At 40.0% G+C, this 22,363-nt stretch overlaps 1 protein-coding gene across 3 annotated transcripts in view; it reads right to left on the bottom strand.

The window, feature by feature from the left end:
* LOC132847061 (signal-induced proliferation-associated 1-like protein 2) overlaps positions 1-22,363 on the bottom strand; it is a 117,185-nt gene that overhangs the window by 21,819 nt on the left and 73,003 nt on the right. The window contains exon 16 of one of the 3 annotated variants that reach the window (XM_060871986.1): positions 20,058-20,354. The exons of the other annotated variants lie outside the window; for them this stretch is intronic. Coding sequence (XP_060727969.1) covers positions 20,316-20,354 — 39 coding nt within the window. The 3' untranslated portion in view covers positions 20,058-20,315. Of the gene's footprint in view, positions 1-20,057; positions 20,355-22,363 lie in introns of those variants that run through there. 3 annotated transcript variants of the gene reach the window in all.

Raw genomic sequence — 22,363 nt, 5'->3', positions numbered from 1 at the left:
TGATATGGCAGTTTGCATGTTTTGAAAGGCACTATGAATGCTGAAAGGTTTTTGAGCAACATATGCTCCCTCCAGACGATATCTATTTCAGGGATGGACTTGTGTATTATAGAAGGACAATGAAAAACCACATACTGCAGCTATTACAACAGCATAGCTTAGTCTGGGTGCTGAATTGGCCTGCCTGCAATCCAGATATTTCACCTATAAAGAACATGTGGCGCATCATTAAATGGAAAATGCATCAAAGATGACCACAAACTCTTCAGCAGCTGGAAAAACAAGGGAAAAATTCCAACACCAAAACTCATCTTCCAACTCTTATGAAAAGAAGAGGAGATGCTACACCATGGTAAACATGCCCCCATCCCAACTAATTGAATTTACATTTATCAAGCAGGCATCAAATTTGAAATGAGCTCATTTAGTGGATAAAAGTGTAAAATTTCCCCATTTAAACATTTGTTATGTTGTCTATGTTCCATTGTGAATAAAATATTGGCTCACATGTATTCATTTTATTTGAACATAAAAAACGTCCCAACAATGCCGGAATTTGGGTTGTACAATAAATACCAATATAATAATTAACAGTATCATAGTCCACATATTACTCGCTAATTCACCCCTACATTAGCCGTGTCATGAATTTTGTTTTTATTCAAGTATATGCTTCTTCTAGTTCTCTTTGTCCTTCCATAAAATTTGCCTTGTTACTTTTCTACAGATACATTGGCAATTGTGTGATGTACAGCAGTTACCAGGAAAGCAAATTTGACTTCATACCTTTTTTACCAATGCACAAACTCTCTTGACTTATAGGCCAAAATGAGTGAAAGGAGATAAAACTGGTGATATACTGTCTTCAGTAGGTTTGTCATTTTCTGTAATCCTGCCCTCTCTTGACATCATCATTTGTACAAGATGTCTGGTAATGTTCTCTCATATTTCAAAGCATATAATGTCTCCCAGAATTTTGAGTCTTCTCAATGAGTCAGTACCATCTCTGCATTGCAGGAATGCTTATATAGTATAAAAGGATGTTTTCTACATACTGGTATGTCCTACCACTCTCAGAGTCCTATCTTCCAACATGTGATGTAGATGTGAATTTGCATATTGTTTGCTTACTGCATATTGTGCCATTTTGTAGCATTGCTATGTCTTTTCTGTTTTAATATTTTGGAAATTAGACTTTGGACGCTACCTGGAGACATTCTGTCTTTGTGGGTTTTTTTATTTGACTTGCCCTGTAAAACGTCCTTTTGGTTTTCAACCATCTTTTCAATCTAGGGCAGTAGTGTCTCAAGCAGTTAAGGCTCTGAGTTCTCGATTGTACGATCAGAGTTCAAGCCACAGCACTACCATGCTTCCACTCTTGGGCCCTTGAGCCCTTCTCTTTGCTCCAGGAGTGCTGGATCATTGCTGACCCTGTGCTCTGACCTCAACTCCTAAAATTGGGATATGTGAAGAAAGAAATTTACTGTGCTGTAATGTATACCTATGTGACAAGCCACAGGCTTCTATTCTGTTCTCTGACTTGCTAGGGTATTTAAACCCTAACTTTTCTTTGTTCTTTGCTCAGTCCTTGTTAGTGTGGTTAGACTATTCTTTGTTGGAACACAAGGGAGTGTTTGTTGACAGGGGATTTGTTATTTTGTACCATGTGTTTCTGTTTATTTTGTGTCTCACATGTGTTGCCCTGCCTGATCCTGATTCCATTCCTGCTTCCCCCCATGCTTTTCATGTTCCCTTGATTATTTTCCCTATATTAGATTAGATTAGATTAGATTAGATTCAACTTTATTGTCATTACACATATACAAGCACAAGGCAAAGAAATGCGGATTGGCATCTAACCAGAAGTGCAATATGCAGCAAGTGCAATATGTACAGTATTTACAATATGAGTACATGGTGTCATCAGCAAAGTTGATTATGGAATTAGATCCATGCACAGGCCTGCAGTCATGAGTGAAGAGGGTATAGAGGAATGAACTCTGCCCTGTGGCACACCTGTGTTAAAGGAGATGGTGGCAGAGTGGATGTAGCCCGATCTGACTTGCTGAAAGTCCATAATCCAGTGACAGAGGGAGGTGTTGATGCCTAGATCCACAAGTTTGCTGATTAACTTGTAAGGGATTATGGTATTAAATTCTGAGCTAAAGTCCACAAACAGCATTTGTGCATATGTGTTATTATTGCACAGGTGAGTGAGCACAGAGTGCAGCACTGAGGAGACTGCATCCTCTGTGCTCCTATTGCTCTGGTAGGAAAACTGCTGTGGGTCCAATATCAATGTCCATGTGAGGGCCACAAGTAGCCTGTAAGGCAAACAAACTCCAGTCAGTGTGTTGAAACCTGTCCTGAAGTACAGATTCTGCCCCCCAGGCTACACTTTGTTGGTCGTCCTTGATGGCTTTATACGTTGGATGAGTATTGATCACTTAGGGGTGAGAAACAAAGAAAGGTGGTCTGACTTCATAAGGTTTACTTTATTGTTATCTTCCTGTAATAACACTGCTCCCATTCACTCACTTCAATTTCCAGTTTTTAAAGGATTAGAAAAGTCAGGGGCAACTAGAACAGGAGTAGAACACAAAAAAGTATACACATTATTAAAAGCAAGTTGACATTCATGTGAAAGTAGTAGCAGGGCTCAGCAATGAAGAGAAACAAAAACACACTATAATAAACAACAATTCCTAAAAATTCACATAATTCCCGTCAGGTTGTGGGAATGGAAATGTCAAGAATTTTAGCTTCCAATGGCAATCATTTCCATGAACAACCCTCATCCTAAAATAAGGCACAGTGTCAATGTGCAAGTTCACCTTTTGCCAAGTTCAATGTCATATTAGCCTCCTTTAACTTGGTAAACACAGCTCAAATGGACTTTACATGACTGTGTTAATCACAGCAATGTATGACCAAATTATCCAGATAGGCTATACAATTTGGTACACCAGCAAGAACAGAGATATCAAGTCTCTGAAACATTGCAGGAGAATTTTTTAAGTCATCACTGTCTACTGTAGAAAAGCATCTATATTGACAAAAGCAGACAGCTCTTGGACTCAGTGGAACCTGCCAATATCCTTTGACAACTAATCTGGTGAGAAAACATGCCTTACCAACAATGTCAATGCAATCATCAATTTGTGGCAGAAGAAATGAGTCAGTTGCATAAAATTTTCTATAATCTGTACGAAGTCTGAAAGTACCATCAGGTTTTGGCACCAATACACAAGGTGAGCTCCACGGACTACAAATAGGAATGGCTAAACCATTTTCCAACAGGTTTTCCACTTCTTTATGCATAATCTCACATTTAGCTGAATTTAGACAATAGGGATTCTGTTTTAATGGCATATCCTTTATCACATTAATGTCATGCTGCAAGACAGAGGTCTGGTTGGGTAAATTACCAAATATGGGGGAAATTTCCTTGATTAAAGCCACAATATTTTTGTACTGCAGGTCAGGTAAATAAGTAGCCAACAAGAGACTATCAGACTCAAGAGTTTCTAATATCTGAAAATTCATCAGTCTAGCACCTATCACTGATGAAGACTGGCTAACCAAGTTCTCATCAGACTGCAAAGTCTAAGCAATAGACACTACTTCTACAGTAGTTTTCTTCCAAGTTTTAATTTCAGAAATTGGAAAAATATAGAAATATAGATCTAGAAATGGCTTCAACATATTTGGATTTACACGAGTCTTGCGTTTCTGATCTAGTTTGTCAATGACAATTTCCTTGATTACATACAGACCAAAAAACTTTGATATAAGAGTAAAACTAGAAGATCTGACATTATGATTTTACTTTCAAGACAGACAGAAGAAAGCACACCTTCTCTAGAGTCTATCAAAATGATGTATAAATAATACTGACATTTTTAAGTGAAAAAGCATCAGCAAGCAATATATCTCAGGAATTTAGGCCTTAATTTTATGGTTCAGCCACTACCATGGATAAAAATGTAACCTGAATGAAAATCTGAGTGAACATGTTATGAAACACGGTTACAAAAGGTTGTTATTGGCAAGGACATGGCACTGAAAATAGAAATAGTCATGTCTGAAAATATCCCAAACCAGAAGAATATCTGGTAAAGTGGCCAGATAAATTTAATTCCAGGGTTCTGGCTAAAAAAGTAGTATATATGATACCTATAATCATTAAATGATTGGATAGTTATGATTCTTTGTGATGCTTCCAAGCAATGTGTTTATCTACATTTACCTTAATAACAAGATCTCTCACTATACTATTAAATTTACCAAACAAATCGATTTGATAGATAGTCTTAATGATGAAACTTTCATAAAATCTTTTGACTCATACGGAAACCCACCTGTACAAGTTTAAAATTTTACTTCAGCTTTCTGCAATGTATTTTGTATGTAAATGTATTTTCCATTTAATCGTATTATGTCTATGTTTGCAAATGTTTAAATAGAAACTATAATGTCTATGTATTGTCTTTTGAAAAAAAAAAAAAATAAAAACCCTGTACTCTAGAGTAGTTAGAAAACAATCATTAGTTGTGTACAATGTGTTAGCTCTCTGGATATGTTTTAATTGCATGTGTAGTGGACTAATTAATCACAATGCTTCACATAAAATTCTCTTTGCATAATTATTTGAAATAAATGGTATCAAAATACATTGCAACAAGAGTACAGTAGCAATTCATCAGTCATTTCAAAAATCTCACCAGACAGATCAGTTAAGAATGGGTGAATTAACGAGTGAACAAGTTTGAGGGTCAAAGAATCATAGTTGTTGCTTTTAGGGGTGAAGAAGAGGAATCAAGTCGAGAAGAATATGGATCTTTGGATCTTTTCATGCCATCATATTTTGCATCGAACAGCACCATTAGTTATCATTGAAAAGGGAATATTTAGACTAGGTACAGTAAAAAATAATTCTTTCAAAAGACCTCTGATCGTCAGATACTCTATGAAGGGCTGTGAGATTCTTGATTCCTAAGCAGATCCACTATGTGAGAACCTTTGTTTTCTTTAAAAATATATTCACTGTCAGGATCCATGAAGCAACATTGCTGGATTGTTGTTCTTACTGGCAGATTCCATTAAGTTATCAATTACCACTAAGCTTATTTGGGGAGGAAATAGTTCATCACCCAAAGAATCAGGGACTCCTTGAAGAAAATTTTATATTTATTCTCGACAAAGATTAAAAAAGACCTCTTTACAGTTTTCCAGCAACAGCTTGATAAAACATAGTTGTGTCCTGCCATCAAAATCAGCCACATTCATATTTTCCATGACTATTGTTCAAATCAACAGAAACAAAAAAAAGAAACTACATACATACATACATACATACATACATACATACATACATAACATACATACATAATACTCTTTATACTCGTAAAGAAGCGTTGTGAAATCAGGCAATAAAACTTGCTTATCAAATTACAACCCTGAATCTTTTTAACTGTGGTTGGTTTATCAAATAAGACTCCCATTTATCGCTTGTAATTTTGGTCATGCTTGGTTATCAGTTGAGATAGGCACAGGCTCCCCGTGACCCGAGATAGTTCGGATAAGCGGTAGAAAATGAATGAATGAATGAACTTCAGAATTGATGTGATTTAGAGTAATGACTTTAGCTTTCATTGTTATTTTTCTTTTTATAGTTTTGTGTCCATATGTTTTATGGCCAGCACTTATATCAAATCAAACCAAATCAAATTTTATTTGTCACATACAAACAGAGTAAGACATGCAGTGAAATGCTTTTTACTTCTGTCTGGTATTCAAGCCTAAAAAGGAATGGAATTAAGGATATAAATAAAACCAAATGGAGGTAGATAAATAAAAAGTATAAACTATATAAAAACTATATAAATTATAGTTTAGTAAATTAGTATATACATAAATGCGTATGTTTTTAATGATTGTCCTTAAAGTGTCCATATACAGTATGGTGTGTATAAAGTGGCATTGTGCTGTGCAAGTCCAGATTTAAAGTGACAGTCCAGAGTTAAAGTGTCATAGTACAAAAAAGATTGTGCAAAAAAAAGTGAATATGGAGGGAAAGGCCCAGTACTAGATCCCGGGTGTTTCCTGGTTTAAACTCTGAATAGCCTGTGCTAAGAAGCTTCTCCTTATTCTCTCTATGTTTGCTTTCAAGGAGCGGAAGCCTTTCCCTGAATGCAACAAATAAAAGAGTCCATTGTTGGGATGGCTGAGATCCTTTACAATCTTAGTGGCCCTGGTCCGGCACCATGTGCTGTAGATGTCCTGCAGGTCAGGGAGCTCAGTGTGGATGGTACGTTCAGCTGACCGCACCACCCTCTGGAGGGCTCGCCTGTCATTCATGGTGCTGTTCCCAAACCAGGAAGTGATGCTACCCGTCAGGACGCTCTCAATGATGCAGGTGTAGAAAGTCTTTAGCACCTGAGATGGTAGTTTGAAGTCCCTTAAGCGTCTCATATGGTAAAGACGCTGCCGGGCCTTCTTCACCAGGGTGTTCATGTGACAGGAATAAGAGAGGTCCTGTGTGATGTTAACACTTAGGTACTGGACATTGTACACTCTCTCCAATGGGGTCCCTTTGAAGTTTAGCGGTTGGTATGAACGCTCCAGCTTCGTGCTGAAGTCCACTATCAACTCCCTTAGTCTTGCTGACGTTCAGGAGAAGATTGCTCTCCTGGCACCATCTCTCCAGGAATTTAGTCTCCTGTAAGTAGGCCGTCTCGTCGTTGTTGGAGATCAGGCCCACCACAACAGTGTCGTCAGCAAAGTTGATGATGGTGGTGGAGTTGGAAGTGGCCACACAGTCATATGTGTACAGTAAGTACAGCAGGGGGCTCAGTACACAACCCTGGGGAGCTCCAGTGCTGAGGGTGAGGGTGGATGAGGTGTGGTTGCCCACCCGTACGATTTGTGGTCTGTCTGTCAGGAAGCTGGAGATCCATTGACACAGTCCCAGGACCTCCAACTTAGAGGTGAGCGTGGAGGGAATTATGGTGTTGAATGCTCAACTGTAGTCCACAAACATAATTTTTTGCATAATTACCTTCTGCAGTCCAGGAGGCTCATTGTAGTGTGGAGAAGATGAGCAATGGCATCCTCAGTAGAGCAAAAGTCTCTGACCAGTCTTTCAAAGCACTTAATCACTACTGAGGTCAGGGCTACAGGGCGGTAATCGTTGAGGCAGGTGGGCTGGGGTTTCTTCGGGACAGGAACAATGGTGGACTGTTTAAAGCATGAGGGGACAACAGACTGTTCCAGTGAGAGGTTGAATATCTCAGTGAACACCGGTGCTAGCTGGTCAGCGCTGGCTTTCAGAACCTGACCTGTGATGCCATCTGGTCCTGCTGCCTTCCTGGCATTCACTCTCTTGAATGCCCTCCTCATGTCATGCTCCGAGATGGTAAATGTGTTTACCTCTCCAGCTCTCTCAGCGTGCATGCTGTTTGTGCCGCTAGCGCCTCTAGCATGGTTAGCTGCAGCATCAAAGCTAGAGTAAAAGATGTTTAGCTCGTATGCCAGAGTCCGCATTCCCCATTCTAGAAGCTGGTGTTCTATAGTTCGTGATGTTCCTTAGTCCCTGCCAAAGGCTTCTAGAGCCACCATGTTGGAACTCTGACTCTAGTTTCCCCTGTAGCGCCGCTTTGCTTCCTTCACCGCTCTGCGCTCACTGTAAGACACAGCCTTGTACTCATCCATGACCCAGTGGTGAGCCCCGTGTTGTAGGCAGTGGAGCGGAATCTCCATCTGATGGTGGTTTTCTGCACCGTATCATCCGATAGTTTCCCAATGAATCCCACAACTGCTTCCGTAAACATGACGTCATCAGAGCTGCACCTGAACATGTCCCAGTGTGCGTCATCTACAGTGTCCTGCAGAGCGGCCACCGATTGGTCAGTCCATCGCACAACCTCCTTCTGAAACTGAGCTTCCTGTTTCAGCCTTTGTTTGTATACAGGCATGAGGAAGATGGCGGCATGATCCAATTTCCCAAACATTGGATGTGATTGTGCCTTGTAGCTGTTCTTGAATGGTGTGTAGCAGTGGTCCAGTGTCCTTTCGCCCCTATTGGGGCAGGTGCTCAAAGTTTGGTAGTGCACACTTAAGGTTGGCACTGTCTCCCACAACAATGAGCGCAGCGTCCTGATGCTGTGTTTGGTGTAGTGTTAGTGTCTCATGTAAGTCCCATACTGCAGTGTCCGTGTCCGCTTGAGGTGGAATATAAATCTCACTGACTATGACCGAGCTGAATTCCCGAGGTAGATAGAAGGGCCGACATTTGATGGTCAGTAGTTCCAGATTTGGTGTGCAGGAGCGTGAAAGAGCGGCAAAGGGTGAGTGGATTGGACACCAATAGATATGAGTGGCTCTGTCATATCTAATGATGACTATCTTGTATAAATAGAATGGTATCTATGTAAATAAATATATAAAACAAACAAAAAAAGACAAAGTGTAACCGGAGTAACCGAAGTGTAACCAGAGCAGTCGCGACGGCAGCCAACCTCACCTTACCCTGAGGCCCTGCTGATTTTGCATGTTTGCCCACTGACAAAGAAATAATCAGTATAATTTTAATGGTAGGTTTATTTAAACAGAGAAAAGTGCATTATAAAAAAGTTATAAATTGATTTGCATTTTAATGAGTGAAATATGTATTTGATCCCCTATCAATTAGCAAGATTTCTGGCTCCCAGTTGTCGTTTATACAGGTACTGAGCTGACATTAGGAGCAGCTTGGTGAGAAGGTGACAACAGTTGGTGCGATTATTCGCTGTAGTGGAAATTTTAAACATCATATTTATATGTGCTTTCATAGTAAATTTTGTGTCAGACTAGGTAGAGAGAACAGAAGGCCCTTGTTCCTGCCATAAACATTATACGTGCTTAAAGGATGGGAACATTATGGGAGTGTGTGTGCATGTGCTTGCTAAGATCTAACCTTGCTGAGGTGATAACTGAAAAGGGAAAACTCAAGGGGGTAAATCTTCAGTGACATTGGAGGTCACAAACACAGATGCACGCACACACATACTAACACACACACATACCAGGCCACACATGCACACACCTGGGGTACAAAAGGGAGAGCAGAAACACTAGAATTTGCTAATAAAAAATTTGACTTGGCACTCTATACTGTATGGAAGACACCTTTTGCTGCAGCAAAATAAAATTCTTTCTTTCTTTGTTTTTACCACCACCTCTGAATCTGAGTGTGTTCTTTACATGTAAATCAAAACCATATTGCAAATGGAAGAAACACAAAATAACTGTCAGTCACTCTTGGTCTGAGGCTCCATGCAAGGTCTCAACTTGTGAAGTTTCAATGATCATAAAAATGGTCAGGAATCAGCCCAGAACTACATGGTAGGATCTTGTCAATGATCTCGAGGCAGCTGGGACAATAGTCACCAAGAAAACAATTGGTAACACACCATGAACGACTGAAATCCTGCAGCACCTACAAGGTCCCCCTAGTCAAGAAAGCACATGTACAGGCTCATTTGAAGTTTGCCAATAAACATCTAAATGATTCAAAGGAGAACTGGGTGAAAGGATTGTGGTCAGATGAGACCAAAACTAAGCTGTTTGGTGGAGGAGGAATGCGATCTGCAAAGAGGAGTGGGACAAAAGCCCTCCTGAGATGTTTGCAAACCTGGTGGCAAACTACAAGAAATTTCTTCTCAGTGACCTCTGTGATTGCCAACAAGGGTTTTGCCACCAAATACAATTTTTTTGCAAAGGGGTCAGATACTTATTTCACTTATTAAAATGCAAATCAATTTATTACTTTTTTGAAATGCATTATTCTTGATTTTTTTGTTATACTGTCTCTCACTGTTAAAATAAATCTACCATTAAAGTTATAGACTGATCATTTCGATGGGCACGGTGGCTTAGTGGTTAGCACGTTCGCCTCACACCTCCAGGGTTGGGGATTCGATTCCCGCCTCCACCTTGTGTGTGTGGAGTTTGCATGTTCTCCCCATGCCTCGGGGGTTTCCTCCAGGTACTCCGGTTTTCTCCCCCGGTCCAAAGACATGCATGGTAGGTTGATTGGCATCTCTGGAAAATTGTCCGTAGTGTGTGATTGGGTGAGTGAATGAGAGTGTGTGTGTGTGTGCGCCCTGTGATGGGTTGGCACTCCGTCCAGGGTGTATCCTGCCTTGATGCCCGATGACGCCTGAGGCTCCCTGTGACCCGAGGTAGTTCGGATAAGCGGTAGAAAATGAGTGAGAGAGTGAGAGAGATACTGGGGAGAGATATGGTTGGTGGCTTTCATATCTTTCAGTTTTGACAGGTCTAGGTCAAAGGTCATAATTATTACATCATTAGACAGTTCTCAAGGTAAAAGTTCATATTTGTTTATTTTTACGTTAGACATTTCTCAAGGTCAAAGGTTATAAACCACCATAATTAAGGTAATGAATGTAATTATATATAATGTTTACTGATAGGAATCATATGTGCTGACTCCAAGGAATTTAATGCCCCTTTCCAATTGAGGCAGTTCGAGTGCTGGTTCGGAGCCAGAGCCTAATTTAGAACCAGTTCTTTCTGTTTCGACCGCCAAAGCACCGGCTCTGAACCAGGAAAAGAGTTTCTTAAGTAGCACCAAAACGTTGCTGGTCTAGACTTAAGAACCGCTTGTGTCCGGGACTGTGGGCGGGGCTACTGTTAGCGCATTTGATAATGTACCTTAAGTATACTAATGTTTAATACACTTTTACTTTACCGCAATATGATACATTATCAGCACACATGATAGTATGTAGCTACATGCTAAGGCTAACTTTTTTCTGTGTTAGCGATAAAATAACGTTATGTACTTTCTCGATTACAACCTCCGTTTATACAAATTACATGGAGCTGCACGTACACGTTTTTTTTCGCCGCGTTAATGTAGGTTCACAAAGCCATGAGCATTAACAGTAAAGCAACATCCGCCATTGTTGATGTGTTTGTGTTTACCGCTGCTGCGCTAAAGTTGCTGGGACACGTGACACGTATAACGTGACGTCACACTCGGCTCTTGATGCTCTCTAGCCGGTGGAAAGGCAAACCGGTTCTTAGAAGGTTCACCAGTGGAACCAACTTTGAACCAGCACCAGTGCTAGCTCTGAACCAGCACCTGGTTCTTTCCGGTGGAAAAGAGGCATAAGAGCACCCTCTCCCTCCCTTCCCTGTCTCCCTCAAACTGACCAGTAATTAAATCTCTGTGTATGCCCCAATGTAGTTAGGAGTGCCCCCCTCAGACTGACCGATGGTTAATGGGGGATACTGCTACGTACACACTTTCCTATCCATGTGTTTACCCTGAGGTGTCCGTGTCCGCTTGAGGTGGAATATAAATCTCACTGACTATGACCGAGCTGAATTCCCGAGGTAGATAGAAGGGCCGACATTTGATGGTCAGTAGTTCCAGATTTGGTGTGCAGGAGCGTGAAAGAGCGGCAAAGGGTGAGTGGATTGGACACCAATAGATATGAGTGGCTCTGTCATATCTAATGATGACTATCTTGTATAAATAGAATGGTATCTATGTAAATAAATATATAAAACAAACAAAAAAAGACAAAGTGTAACCGGAGTAACCGAAGTGTAACCAGAGCAGTCGCGACGGCAGCCAACCTCACCTTACCCTGAGGCCCTGCTGATTTTGCATGTTTGCCCACTGACAAAGAAATAATCAGTATAATTTTAATGGTAGGTTTATTTAAACAGAGAAAAGTGCATTATAAAAAAGTTATAAATTGATTTGCATTTTAATGAGTGAAATATGTATTTGATCCCCTATCAATTAGCAAGATTTCTGGCTCCCAGTTGTCGTTTATACAGGTACTGAGCTGACATTAGGAGCAGCTTGGTGAGAAGGTGACAACAGTTGGTGCGATTATTCGCTGTAGTGGAAATTTTAAACATCATATTTATATGTGCTTTCATAGTAAATTTTGTGTCAGACTAGGTAGAGAGAACAGAAGGCCCTTGTTCCTGCCATAAACATTATACGTGCTTAAAGGATGGGAACATTATGGGAGTGTGTGTGCATGTGCTTGCTAAGATCTAACCTTGCTGAGGTGATAACTGAAAAGGGAAAACTCAAGGGGGTAAATCTTCAGTGACATTGGAGGTCACAAACACAGATGCACGCACACACATACTAACACACACACATACCAGGCCACACATGCACACACCTGGGGTACAAAAGGGAGAGCAGAAACACTAGAATTTGCTAATAAAAAATTTGACTTGGCACTCTATACTGTATGGAAGACACCTTTTGCTGCAGCAAAATAAAATTCTTTCTTTCTTTGTTTTTACCACCACCTCTGAATCTGAGTGTGTTCTTTACATGTAAATCAAAACCATATTGCAAATGGAAGAAACACAAAATAACTGTCAGTCACTCTTGGTCTGAGGCTCCATGCAAGGTCTCAACTTGTGAAGTTTCAATGATCATAAAAATGGTCAGGAATCAGCCCAGAACTACATGGTAGGATCTTGTCAATGATCTCGAGGCAGCTGGGACAATAGTCACCAAGAAAACAATTGGTAACACACCATGAACGACTGAAATCCTGCAGCACCTACAAGGTCCCCCTAGTCAAGAAAGCACATGTACAGGCTCATTTGAAGTTTGCCAATAAACATCTAAATGATTCAAAGGAGAACTGGGTGAAAGGATTGTGGTCAGATGAGACCAAAACTAAGCTGTTTGGTGGAGGAGGAATGCGATCTGCAAAGAGGAGTGGGACAAAAGCCCTCCTGAGATGTTTGCAAACCTGGTGGCAAACTACAAGAAATTTCTTCTCAGTGACCTCTGTGATTGCCAACAAGGGTTTTGCCACCAAATACAATTTTTTTGCAAAGGGGTCAGATACTTATTTCACTTATTAAAATGCAAATCAATTTATTACTTTTTTGAAATGCATTATTCTTGATTTTTTTGTTATACTGTCTCTCACTGTTAAAATAAATCTACCATTAAAGTTATAGACTGATCATTTCGATGGGCACGGTGGCTTAGTGGTTAGCACGTTCGCCTCACACCTCCAGGGTTGGGGATTCGATTCCCGCCTCCACCTTGTGTGTGTGGAGTTTGCATGTTCTCCCCATGCCTCGGGGGTTTCCTCCAGGTACTCCGGTTTTCTCCCCCGGTCCAAAGACATGCATGGTAGGTTGATTGGCATCTCTGGAAAATTGTCCGTAGTGTGTGATTGGGTGAGTGAATGAGAGTGTGTGTGTGTGTGCGCCCTGTGATGGGTTGGCACTCCGTCCAGGGTGTATCCTGCCTTGATGCCCGATGACGCCTGAGGCTCCCTGTGACCCGAGGTAGTTCGGATAAGCGGTAGAAAATGAGTGAGAGAGTGAGAGAGATACTGGGGAGAGATATGGTTGGTGGCTTTCATATCTTTCAGTTTTGACAGGTCTAGGTCAAAGGTCATAATTATTACATCATTAGACAGTTCTCAAGGTAAAAGTTCATATTTGTTTATTTTTACGTTAGACATTTCTCAAGGTCAAAGGTTATAAACCACCATAATTAAGGTAATGAATGTAATTATATATAATGTTTACTGATAGGAATCATATGTGCTGACTCCAAGGAATTTAATGCCCCTTTCCAATTGAGGCAGTTCGAGTGCTGGTTCGGAGCCAGAGCCTAATTTAGAACCAGTTCTTTCTGTTTCGACCGCCAAAGCACCGGCTCTGAACCAGGAAAAGAGTTTCTTAAGTAGCACCAAAACGTTGCTGGTCTAGACTTAAGAACCGCTTGTGTCCGGGACTGTGGGCGGGGCTACTGTTAGCGCATTTGATAATGTACCTTAAGTATACTAATGTTTAATACACTTTTACTTTACCGCAATATGATACATTATCAGCACACATGATAGTATGTAGCTACATGCTAAGGCTAACTTTTTTCTGTGTTAGCGATAAAATAACGTTATGTACTTTCTCGATTACAACCTCCGTTTATACAAATTACATGGAGCTGCACGTACACGTTTTTTTTCGCCGCGTTAATGTAGGTTCACAAAGCCATGAGCATTAACAGTAAAGCAACATCCGCCATTGTTGATGTGTTTGTGTTTACCGCTGCTGCGCTAAAGTTGCTGGGACACGTGACACGTATAACGTGACGTCACACTCGGCTCTTGATGCTCTCTAGCCGGTGGAAAGGCAAACCGGTTCTTAGAAGGTTCACCAGTGGAACCAACTTTGAACCAGCACCAGTGCTAGCTCTGAACCAGCACCTGGTTCTTTCCGGTGGAAAAGAGGCATAAGAGCACCCTCTCCCTCCCTTCCCTGTCTCCCTCAAACTGACCAGTAATTAAATCTCTGTGTATGCCCCAATGTAGTTAGGAGTGCCCCCCTCAGACTGACCGATGGTTAATGGGGGATACTGCTACGTACACACTTTCCTATCCATGTGTTTACCCTGAGGTAGTTAGGAGCGCCCAAGCTATCTGTACCAGATCATATCCACTGGAGCAGCGCTACTGAGACCATAACTTTTGATCGATGTGACTGGAACAAATTTTGGAAATAGTGTAAGGATTTTGACTACATTGTTCTACAATGGCCTGCAAACAAAAATGGTGGAGCAACAGCACACCTCTGCAACGAAAATACTACATTGAAGCAACAAATTTTCTCAAAGGACCTGCTTTCACTACTGTATATGTTTCCGCAATGATTCCCGATGACTATGCGTCTGATAAAAAAGAGAAATGTGAAGTGAGGTTTGATCGAACCACCTGGCACGAGCTACAATGCTACTGCAAAAAACAATGAATTCAACAAAGTAAGAGTAAAACTAAACTATGTTTATGAATGAATCTTTGAAGACTGAGCAGAAACCACGCCTTCTATCTACAACCCTCTCATTTGTTTAATTTTTCTCTGAAAGAAAATTTCTTTTATGTGTTTTTATACAGAAACTGTAAATAATTCATTAACTCAAAACCCTGCCAAAATACTGACCATCAATATTTGTACTTCGACAAGGTATACCAACAAGATTGGTCTGGACAAGAAGTGAACACAGTTTACCCAAAATCTCAGCAACACTGCAGTGTCTAATACATTAATATCAAATCAACAAACACTAATATGCTACAACCAGGGCAGTGTCACTGATGTCTTCTGAATGCTCCACCACCCAAATAATACCTGCTCAGGGATAGTCCTATGGGAACCTGAACACTGAAAAAAGTGGCTTTGGGCCAATGTCCATTGTTAAAAGTACTATATAAAAAATATAATTAAATTAAAAAATTTACTTTACAATGCACTGTTTGTTTTTCAGATCACTTGGAAAACTGTGCAAAGACAAACCACAAATGTTGGACAAATACCTTGATGCTGTTCTGTTTAATATTAGAGCCAAAAAACAACTTACTACACAGTTTTCACCAATTTATTTAATGTTTGGGAGAGAAGCATGCTACTTTTCAGCACCGCCTGAAAGTTTCAATGTCTTTTTCTAAAACATTTTAGTGACAATGTTTATATCATATGCACATATTTATTCATATTTCATTTTATATATAATTTCTTTTTATTGCATAGGTCAATGGAAGATGTGCTCCAGGGAGAGATAATCGAATATTTGTACTTCAGCTCCTGAGAAGCTCCTCTTCTCCTGATGGCCAAAATTGGGGGCATATAAAATCTTTGATGTGGACATACTGTAGCACACCATAAAGTATTATGCATAAATAGCCATTAAATGGCATTAATTCTATTAATTTAAATGAATATATAATTAATTAAATTATAAAATCAAGACATAACCATGTTATACTAATATGCTTTGTTTGTTTTTCTGGAGGTTATTAATGCATACATTTTTACACTGGTGCCAGAGACATAACCAGAAGAATGAGGCTTACATTATTGACACCTTTGCAATGACCAAAATATGGCAAGAGTCATATAAAATTTTAAGAGGGGTATGGTAACTGAATTCCAAAGTGAGTATATATTGAATCTATCCTAAGTTTTATAAAATATGTCCTTATTTGTTGTTTTTTTTAATTGGGCTATAATTATTCTATTCTATATTGCACTTATTAATTTTTAATTTATGTGTTTTAATATTTTTAGTGTGATCCAAGCCAATATGAAGTCCTTTTTGGTGTTATAAATGAACATCATCACTGGACCATTGCTGTGAGTATCCATAAATACATCTCAGACAGAGATTTATTTTATCATAAGAAAGTAAGAATCAAATTAAAATTATGAGAATAAAAAATTGAATTATGATTAAACAACTTTTTAAAGTATGTCTTTATAATGTTTAGGAAAGTATAAAATTAAGTAGAAACTATTAAATCTATGTATAACATAGTGATATACTTATATATAATATAATATTATTTTAATCTATTTTTGCATATTAATAAAGAAAACAATAAAGTATGCAACAGAAAACCTTTTAAACAAATACAATGAAAGCTGCTGGATTTGAAAGTAAACTGTTCACTATGTACTTTATAACTCGCCAGCTCAATTCCATTCCAATTTCCTGAGACTACAGTGTCAGTCCTTGTCAGTGTCACTGAAAAAGCACAGATTTAACATCAAATATTAAAAACACCTCTTCATTAAAATAAAAATACAAGCATATTAACTGTTTTGAAAGTTAATTAAATATACAAACACTAATATAAATGTTGTGGATTATTAAATCTATAGGTCATTTATCCATCCCAAAAGAAAAAAAAATTTGGATCCCATGGGAGAGTAGTGCCTGGAAATCACAAGGTAATAAATGTTAAGGGTGTCTATAGGTATAATGTGAAGGTTACATGAACATTAATTCAAGTTTGTTGTAGAGCCTTTATTAGGAGTAAAGGCTGCAAAGTTTCAAGGTGGACATGTGATACTGTCACATCCTGTGGTGTCTTTGTATGCAAGGTGTAATATGTGTTATGTTTGCTTAAAATGCCTGTTTTCAGTTTGCAGAAAGAATTCTAAATGACCAGCCTCTCACCTTCTCAGTTACAGAGAAGGCAATAAATCGTTTGAGAAAAGAAATGGTTGTGAACCTTGTTCAGGAATCAGGTAAGAGCTGCCAAAGGAATTTGTTAAATTACACACTGCACAAAAGGTTCATTTTCTAATTAGAACTTAACCCTAACTCTAACCCTAACCCATATCTCTCTCCAGTATTTACAAAGTTTAAAAGAAACAAGGTTTTTATAAAATAAAATAAAAAAAATCAATGAAAAATGACAAGTTGGTTTAGCTGATATGAGCAATGTGTCAGAGAGTATTGACAATGTTTTATTTTGTCCTCTACTGATTTTGTACGTTTGCCCATTGAAACAATCTGTCTGTAACTTTAATGGTAGGTTTATTTTCACAGTGAAAGACAGAATAAAAAAATCTAGAAAAATGCATTTCAAAAAAGTAATAAATTGATTTTCATTTTAATAAGTGAAATAAGTATTTGACCACTTTGAAAAAAAATATTTAGTACCAGCTAGACCTGGTATGGCTTCAAATCCTCCATGTTGTGCTTGCAGAGCTGTGCTTGCCTGACCTGTTTCAGTGTATGCTGTATTTATGAGAGCCGAAGTGGTTTTACATGGCTTTGATGACAGCACGGGCTGTCTCCATGCAGCCACAGAAGGCAAGAGATAGCTAGCTGAACAAATATATTCAACCCTAGGTATCGCCACATTCCTGTGCCACATACAGGGCAAGCTGAATACAAGCTTTTCCACAACCGACCCCTCGGTGTGGAGGTCTGGAAAAGAGGAGGCCTTAGTGCATGGAGACAGTACATGGTGTGATGTTAGGTAGAAGTCTTCAAATTTAGAGCAGCCAATGCCAGTCAGGCCAATCCAAACTGAGCTGTGACAGCACATACAAATTCCTCATACCTACCTCCTTGGGTAGCAATTCATTATCGTCCGTAATGATGCACACAGATATTGAATTGTTTGCTCACCATATCTCCTAGCCTTTTTATATATAATATACTTAATTCTCTAGAATAGACAAAGACAGACAATGACACCAAATCAAACATAAAGCACTTCCTGAAGATACAAAAGCTGGAGTGATGTTACAGAGGTGCTCATTTATGGTCTTGCTTGTTTGCTTTGCTTTATCACATGGTCTTCTTAAGCATTTGGAGAGTTTTATCACTTATGCAAACTGGTGTTCGCATACTGTCAAACAGTGATGCAGTGTTGATACTACTGTATGTGGTCTTATGTACTCTACTATCTATTACAATTTTACTTTCACACTTACAGGATTCATTGTTTGACGTTTTTACCCTTAAAAAATAAACAGCAAACCATTACATATTAAAAAAATAAAAACAGCTTGATGGATATGACAACTGGAAGATTCGTCTGGAAAGACAAACATGGTCTGCTCAGAGTGCACAGGAACCCATACAAGCTAACTGACCTCAGCTGCAACCAGAGTGCAAACAAGATGATAAGATTCCTGAATAATGCCTTGAATCAGCTGAAGAGGCTTGATGAAATTGAATCATTAAGCATTGCATCTTGGTCAGTCCCATTATTACCATCAGCTTTACACATTAATGATTTGGCCTACAATGATTGATGTATGTTTGTGGACCATTAATTGGCTCTGCAAGCAGTCGTCTTTGAGGAAGGATCTGTAGTATATTTAAAAATTTTGGCAGAAAGCAAATTTTTGACTGGTCTCGGTAAAATGACAAGCAATGTACATTAGAGAGACACTGTGCTGTGGTATAAATCTGGCAACATACATTTTGTATAACCAAAATATTATTCAAGGCATGTTATAAATTGAACCAATATTACATAGTGAATGACAAGGTGAATTAAACAGTATTACACAGAACAGACATTTAGAAAAATACTTAACTCTAACTTTATTACTAAGTCTCTCTGTAACACCGTGGGTACATTCTCAAGAAATTCTGCAGCCACCAGCATGCTCTTTTATAGCACCTAAGTCCTGTGCTGGTAATCAACACTGACACCTGTCATCTGTGCACACTGTTATATAAGCCCATGTGTTTTCTTTAGTTGGATTGTTTTATTGAGGTTCAGTACAACAGTTAGGTCTATTTTGCTCTGGTTTAGTGAGTAACATTCCTTGCTAGTGTAGACTATTAAATAAGCCATGACAGGTAGGCCCCTTCAGCTCATCTTCACTGTGTGTATTTCATGCCAGTGACTCCCCTCTCATGAAGATCATGACTGTTTCACTGCTGAACTGTTTCACAGGAATAAGAGTGTGAGCCAGAGTGGTTTTTGATATGTTGCCAGTCCCACTCTTGCCATCATTCCCATATCTCACATTTTTATTATTATCATTATAATTGCCAGATGGGTTCCCTTCTGAGCCTGGTTCCTCTCAAGGCTTCTTCCTTTATATCACTTCAGGGAGTTTTTCATTGTCGCCGTCACCTCCGGCTTGCTCATTAGGGACAGATATATAGTATTTCATTCATTCATTCATTTTCTACCGCTTATCCGAACTACCTCGGGTCACGGGGAGCCTGTGCCTATCTCAGGCGTCATCGGGCATCAAGGCAGGATACACCCTGGACGGAGTGCCAACCCATCGCAGGGCACACACACACACTCTCATTCACTCACGCAATCACACACTAGGGACAATTTTCCAGAGATGCCAATCAACCTACCATGCATGTCTTTGGACCGGGGGAGGAAACCGGAGTACCCGGAGGAAACCCCCAAGGCACGGGGAGAACATGCAAACTCCACACACACAAGGTGGAGGCGGGAATCGAACCCCGACCCTGGTGGTGTGAGGCGAACGTGCTAACCACTAAGCCACCGTGCCCCCTATATAGTATTTGAAATTTTATATTAATATTTTTAATTAATTTTAAACTTTAAATGTATGTATTCATTTATTTATTTTATTTTTATTTTATTCTTATTAGATATACTTATTTGGTGTCTTGTTGCTCAGTGTGCACTCTGCCGGGGATTCATCCACATGGTCAGCCAGTGACGGGGATTGCTTTGGATGGGGCTGCCCGCAAACTGTCATGCCTTCTTTGAACCATTGTTGTGTCAGTCAGCTGTATGGTCTGGTATTTATCAGAAATCATTTGAAGACTTTTGGCACTAAGGAATTAGTGTTGGGTCTATGGTGAACACAAAGATTGCACTGACCCATTATAAACTGTTACAGAAAGAACATAATTTACATTCAAATTATTTACAGTCCAGTGCCAACCGAATGAGGATGGGTTCCCTTCTGAGCCTGGTTCTTCTCAAGGTTTCTTCCTCATATCAGCTTGGGTAGTTTTTCCTTGCCACCATCGCCTCCAGCTTCCTCATTAGGGATAGGGATAGATGTTAAAGATATATACTAACTTAATTTTATACTTCAATTTTTTTTATTCTGTTTCTATACTTCTGTAATGCTGCTTTGAGACTTGTTAAAGGTGCTATACAAATAAACTGAACTGAATTTAATTGCTGCAGCCCCAGGAAGCTTATGCTATGGTTATTGATTTCCAGAGCTAGTAAGAACCACAGTTGCTGAGACATGTTTCCCTAACTCATCTTAAACCAATGCAGTTTGGTGCTGCAAATCTATCAATACACATTTTTTCTGGTATTCTGACCCACTTACATCTCAGGGCTATGGGCAGTTGGGCCCTGGAAAACCGTTAAGTGAGAGGGGCTTCAGTTGGCCCCTGAAACTTCTGGCCTTTTCTTATTGGCCACCCTCCTTTGGGAAAAAACAATCCCCAGCCCATAATTCCATCTTCCAAAGTAGTAGCACCTCTGTTCTGGGGTTTGAAAGATGTAATCTGCTGGGCACTCCAGCAGGAGCCACATCCATTTGGTGGCACACAAGGTAGACTGTATGCCCCTCTGACCACAGGTTCTTTCCTGGGCCAACACCTCACCTTTTGCTGGGCACCCTGATGAGGTCAGAACTTCAAAGTATTTCCAGCATTGTTTCTGGAAGCCCACTATGGATAATACCGCAAGACCCATGTCACAGCCTGCCAGACCTGTGCCCGAAACAATAAGCCTTAAACCCATTCACTTGGCCTACTTCAACCCCTTCCTCATACTGTATCTTCCATGGTCACACCTTTCCCTAGAATTTGTCACTACCTTACCAGTGTCTCCGGTGATACTTGTGGTGGTGGACCAGTTCTCAAAAGCCTGTAAAAAATTTTTACTGCCCAAACTCCCCTCAGCCAAGGAGACTGCTGAGCTTCTGCTGCAGCATGTAGTAAAAACACCCGGCTTTCTATCTGACTTGATCTCTGATTAAGGCTCTACATTTGCTATTCAGTTCTCAAAGGCCTTTTGTCATATGGTAGACGGATTTCTGGCCTTTAGGGTAGGACAGATATTAGACTCCCAGCGCCATGGGAAGGGTGTCCGGTACTTAGTGGACTAGTGCCCCTTTTCCACCAAAAAGAACCGGGTGCTGGTTCAGAGCTAGTGCTGGTGCTGGTTCAAAGTTGGTTCCACTGGCGAACCTTCTAAGAACTGGTTTGCCTTTCCACCGGCAAGAGAGCCGTCACAGAGCCGAGTCTGGCGTCACTGTATAGAAGTCACGTGTCCCAGCAACTTTAGCGCAGCAGCGGCAAACATAAACACATCAACAATGTTGCTTTACTGTTAATGCTCATGGCTTTGTGAACCTACATTGGCATCCAAACGTGGTGAATCCAACGTGTACGTGCAGCTCCATGTAATCTGTATAAACGGAGGTTGTTATCAAGAAAGTACGTTATTTTATCATTAACACAGAAAAAAGTTAGCCTTAGCATGTAGCTACCTACTATCATGTGTGCTGATCATGTATCATATCGCGGTAAAGTAAAAGTGTATTAAACATTAGTATTCTTAAGGTATATTATCAAATGCAAATAAAATCAAATTATCAAAAAAAACAGTAACCCCGCCCACAGCCCCTGACACAAGCGGTTCTTTAGTCTAGACCAGCAACGTTTTGGTGCTACTTAAGAACCACTTTTCCTGGTTCAGAGCCGGTGCTTTGGCTGTCGAAAAAGAAAGAACTGGTTCAAAATTAGGCTCTGGCTCCGAACCAGCACTCAAACTGCCTTGGTGGAAAAGGGGCACAAGAGAGTTACAGACCAGATGAACGCTCATAGGTCCCAGCATGACACTTCCTGGACCAAGAGCTTATCAGGGACTACTGGTGGAACCAGGCTTTTGGCTTTGAAATGGAGTTGTTCATAGGGGTGGGGTTACTGTAACTTTGTGGGTGTATTCTCAAGCAAGTCTGTGGCCACCTTTTATAGCCCCTTAATCCCATGCAAGCAATCAGCACTGACACGTGGAACCTG

Source organism: Tachysurus vachellii, chromosome 6, assembly GCF_030014155.1.
Source record: "Tachysurus vachellii isolate PV-2020 chromosome 6, HZAU_Pvac_v1, whole genome shotgun sequence".
Classification (NCBI taxonomy): domain Eukaryota; kingdom Metazoa; phylum Chordata; class Actinopteri; order Siluriformes; family Bagridae; genus Tachysurus; species Tachysurus vachellii.
This window is presented reverse-complemented; position numbering and strand designations above follow the sequence as displayed.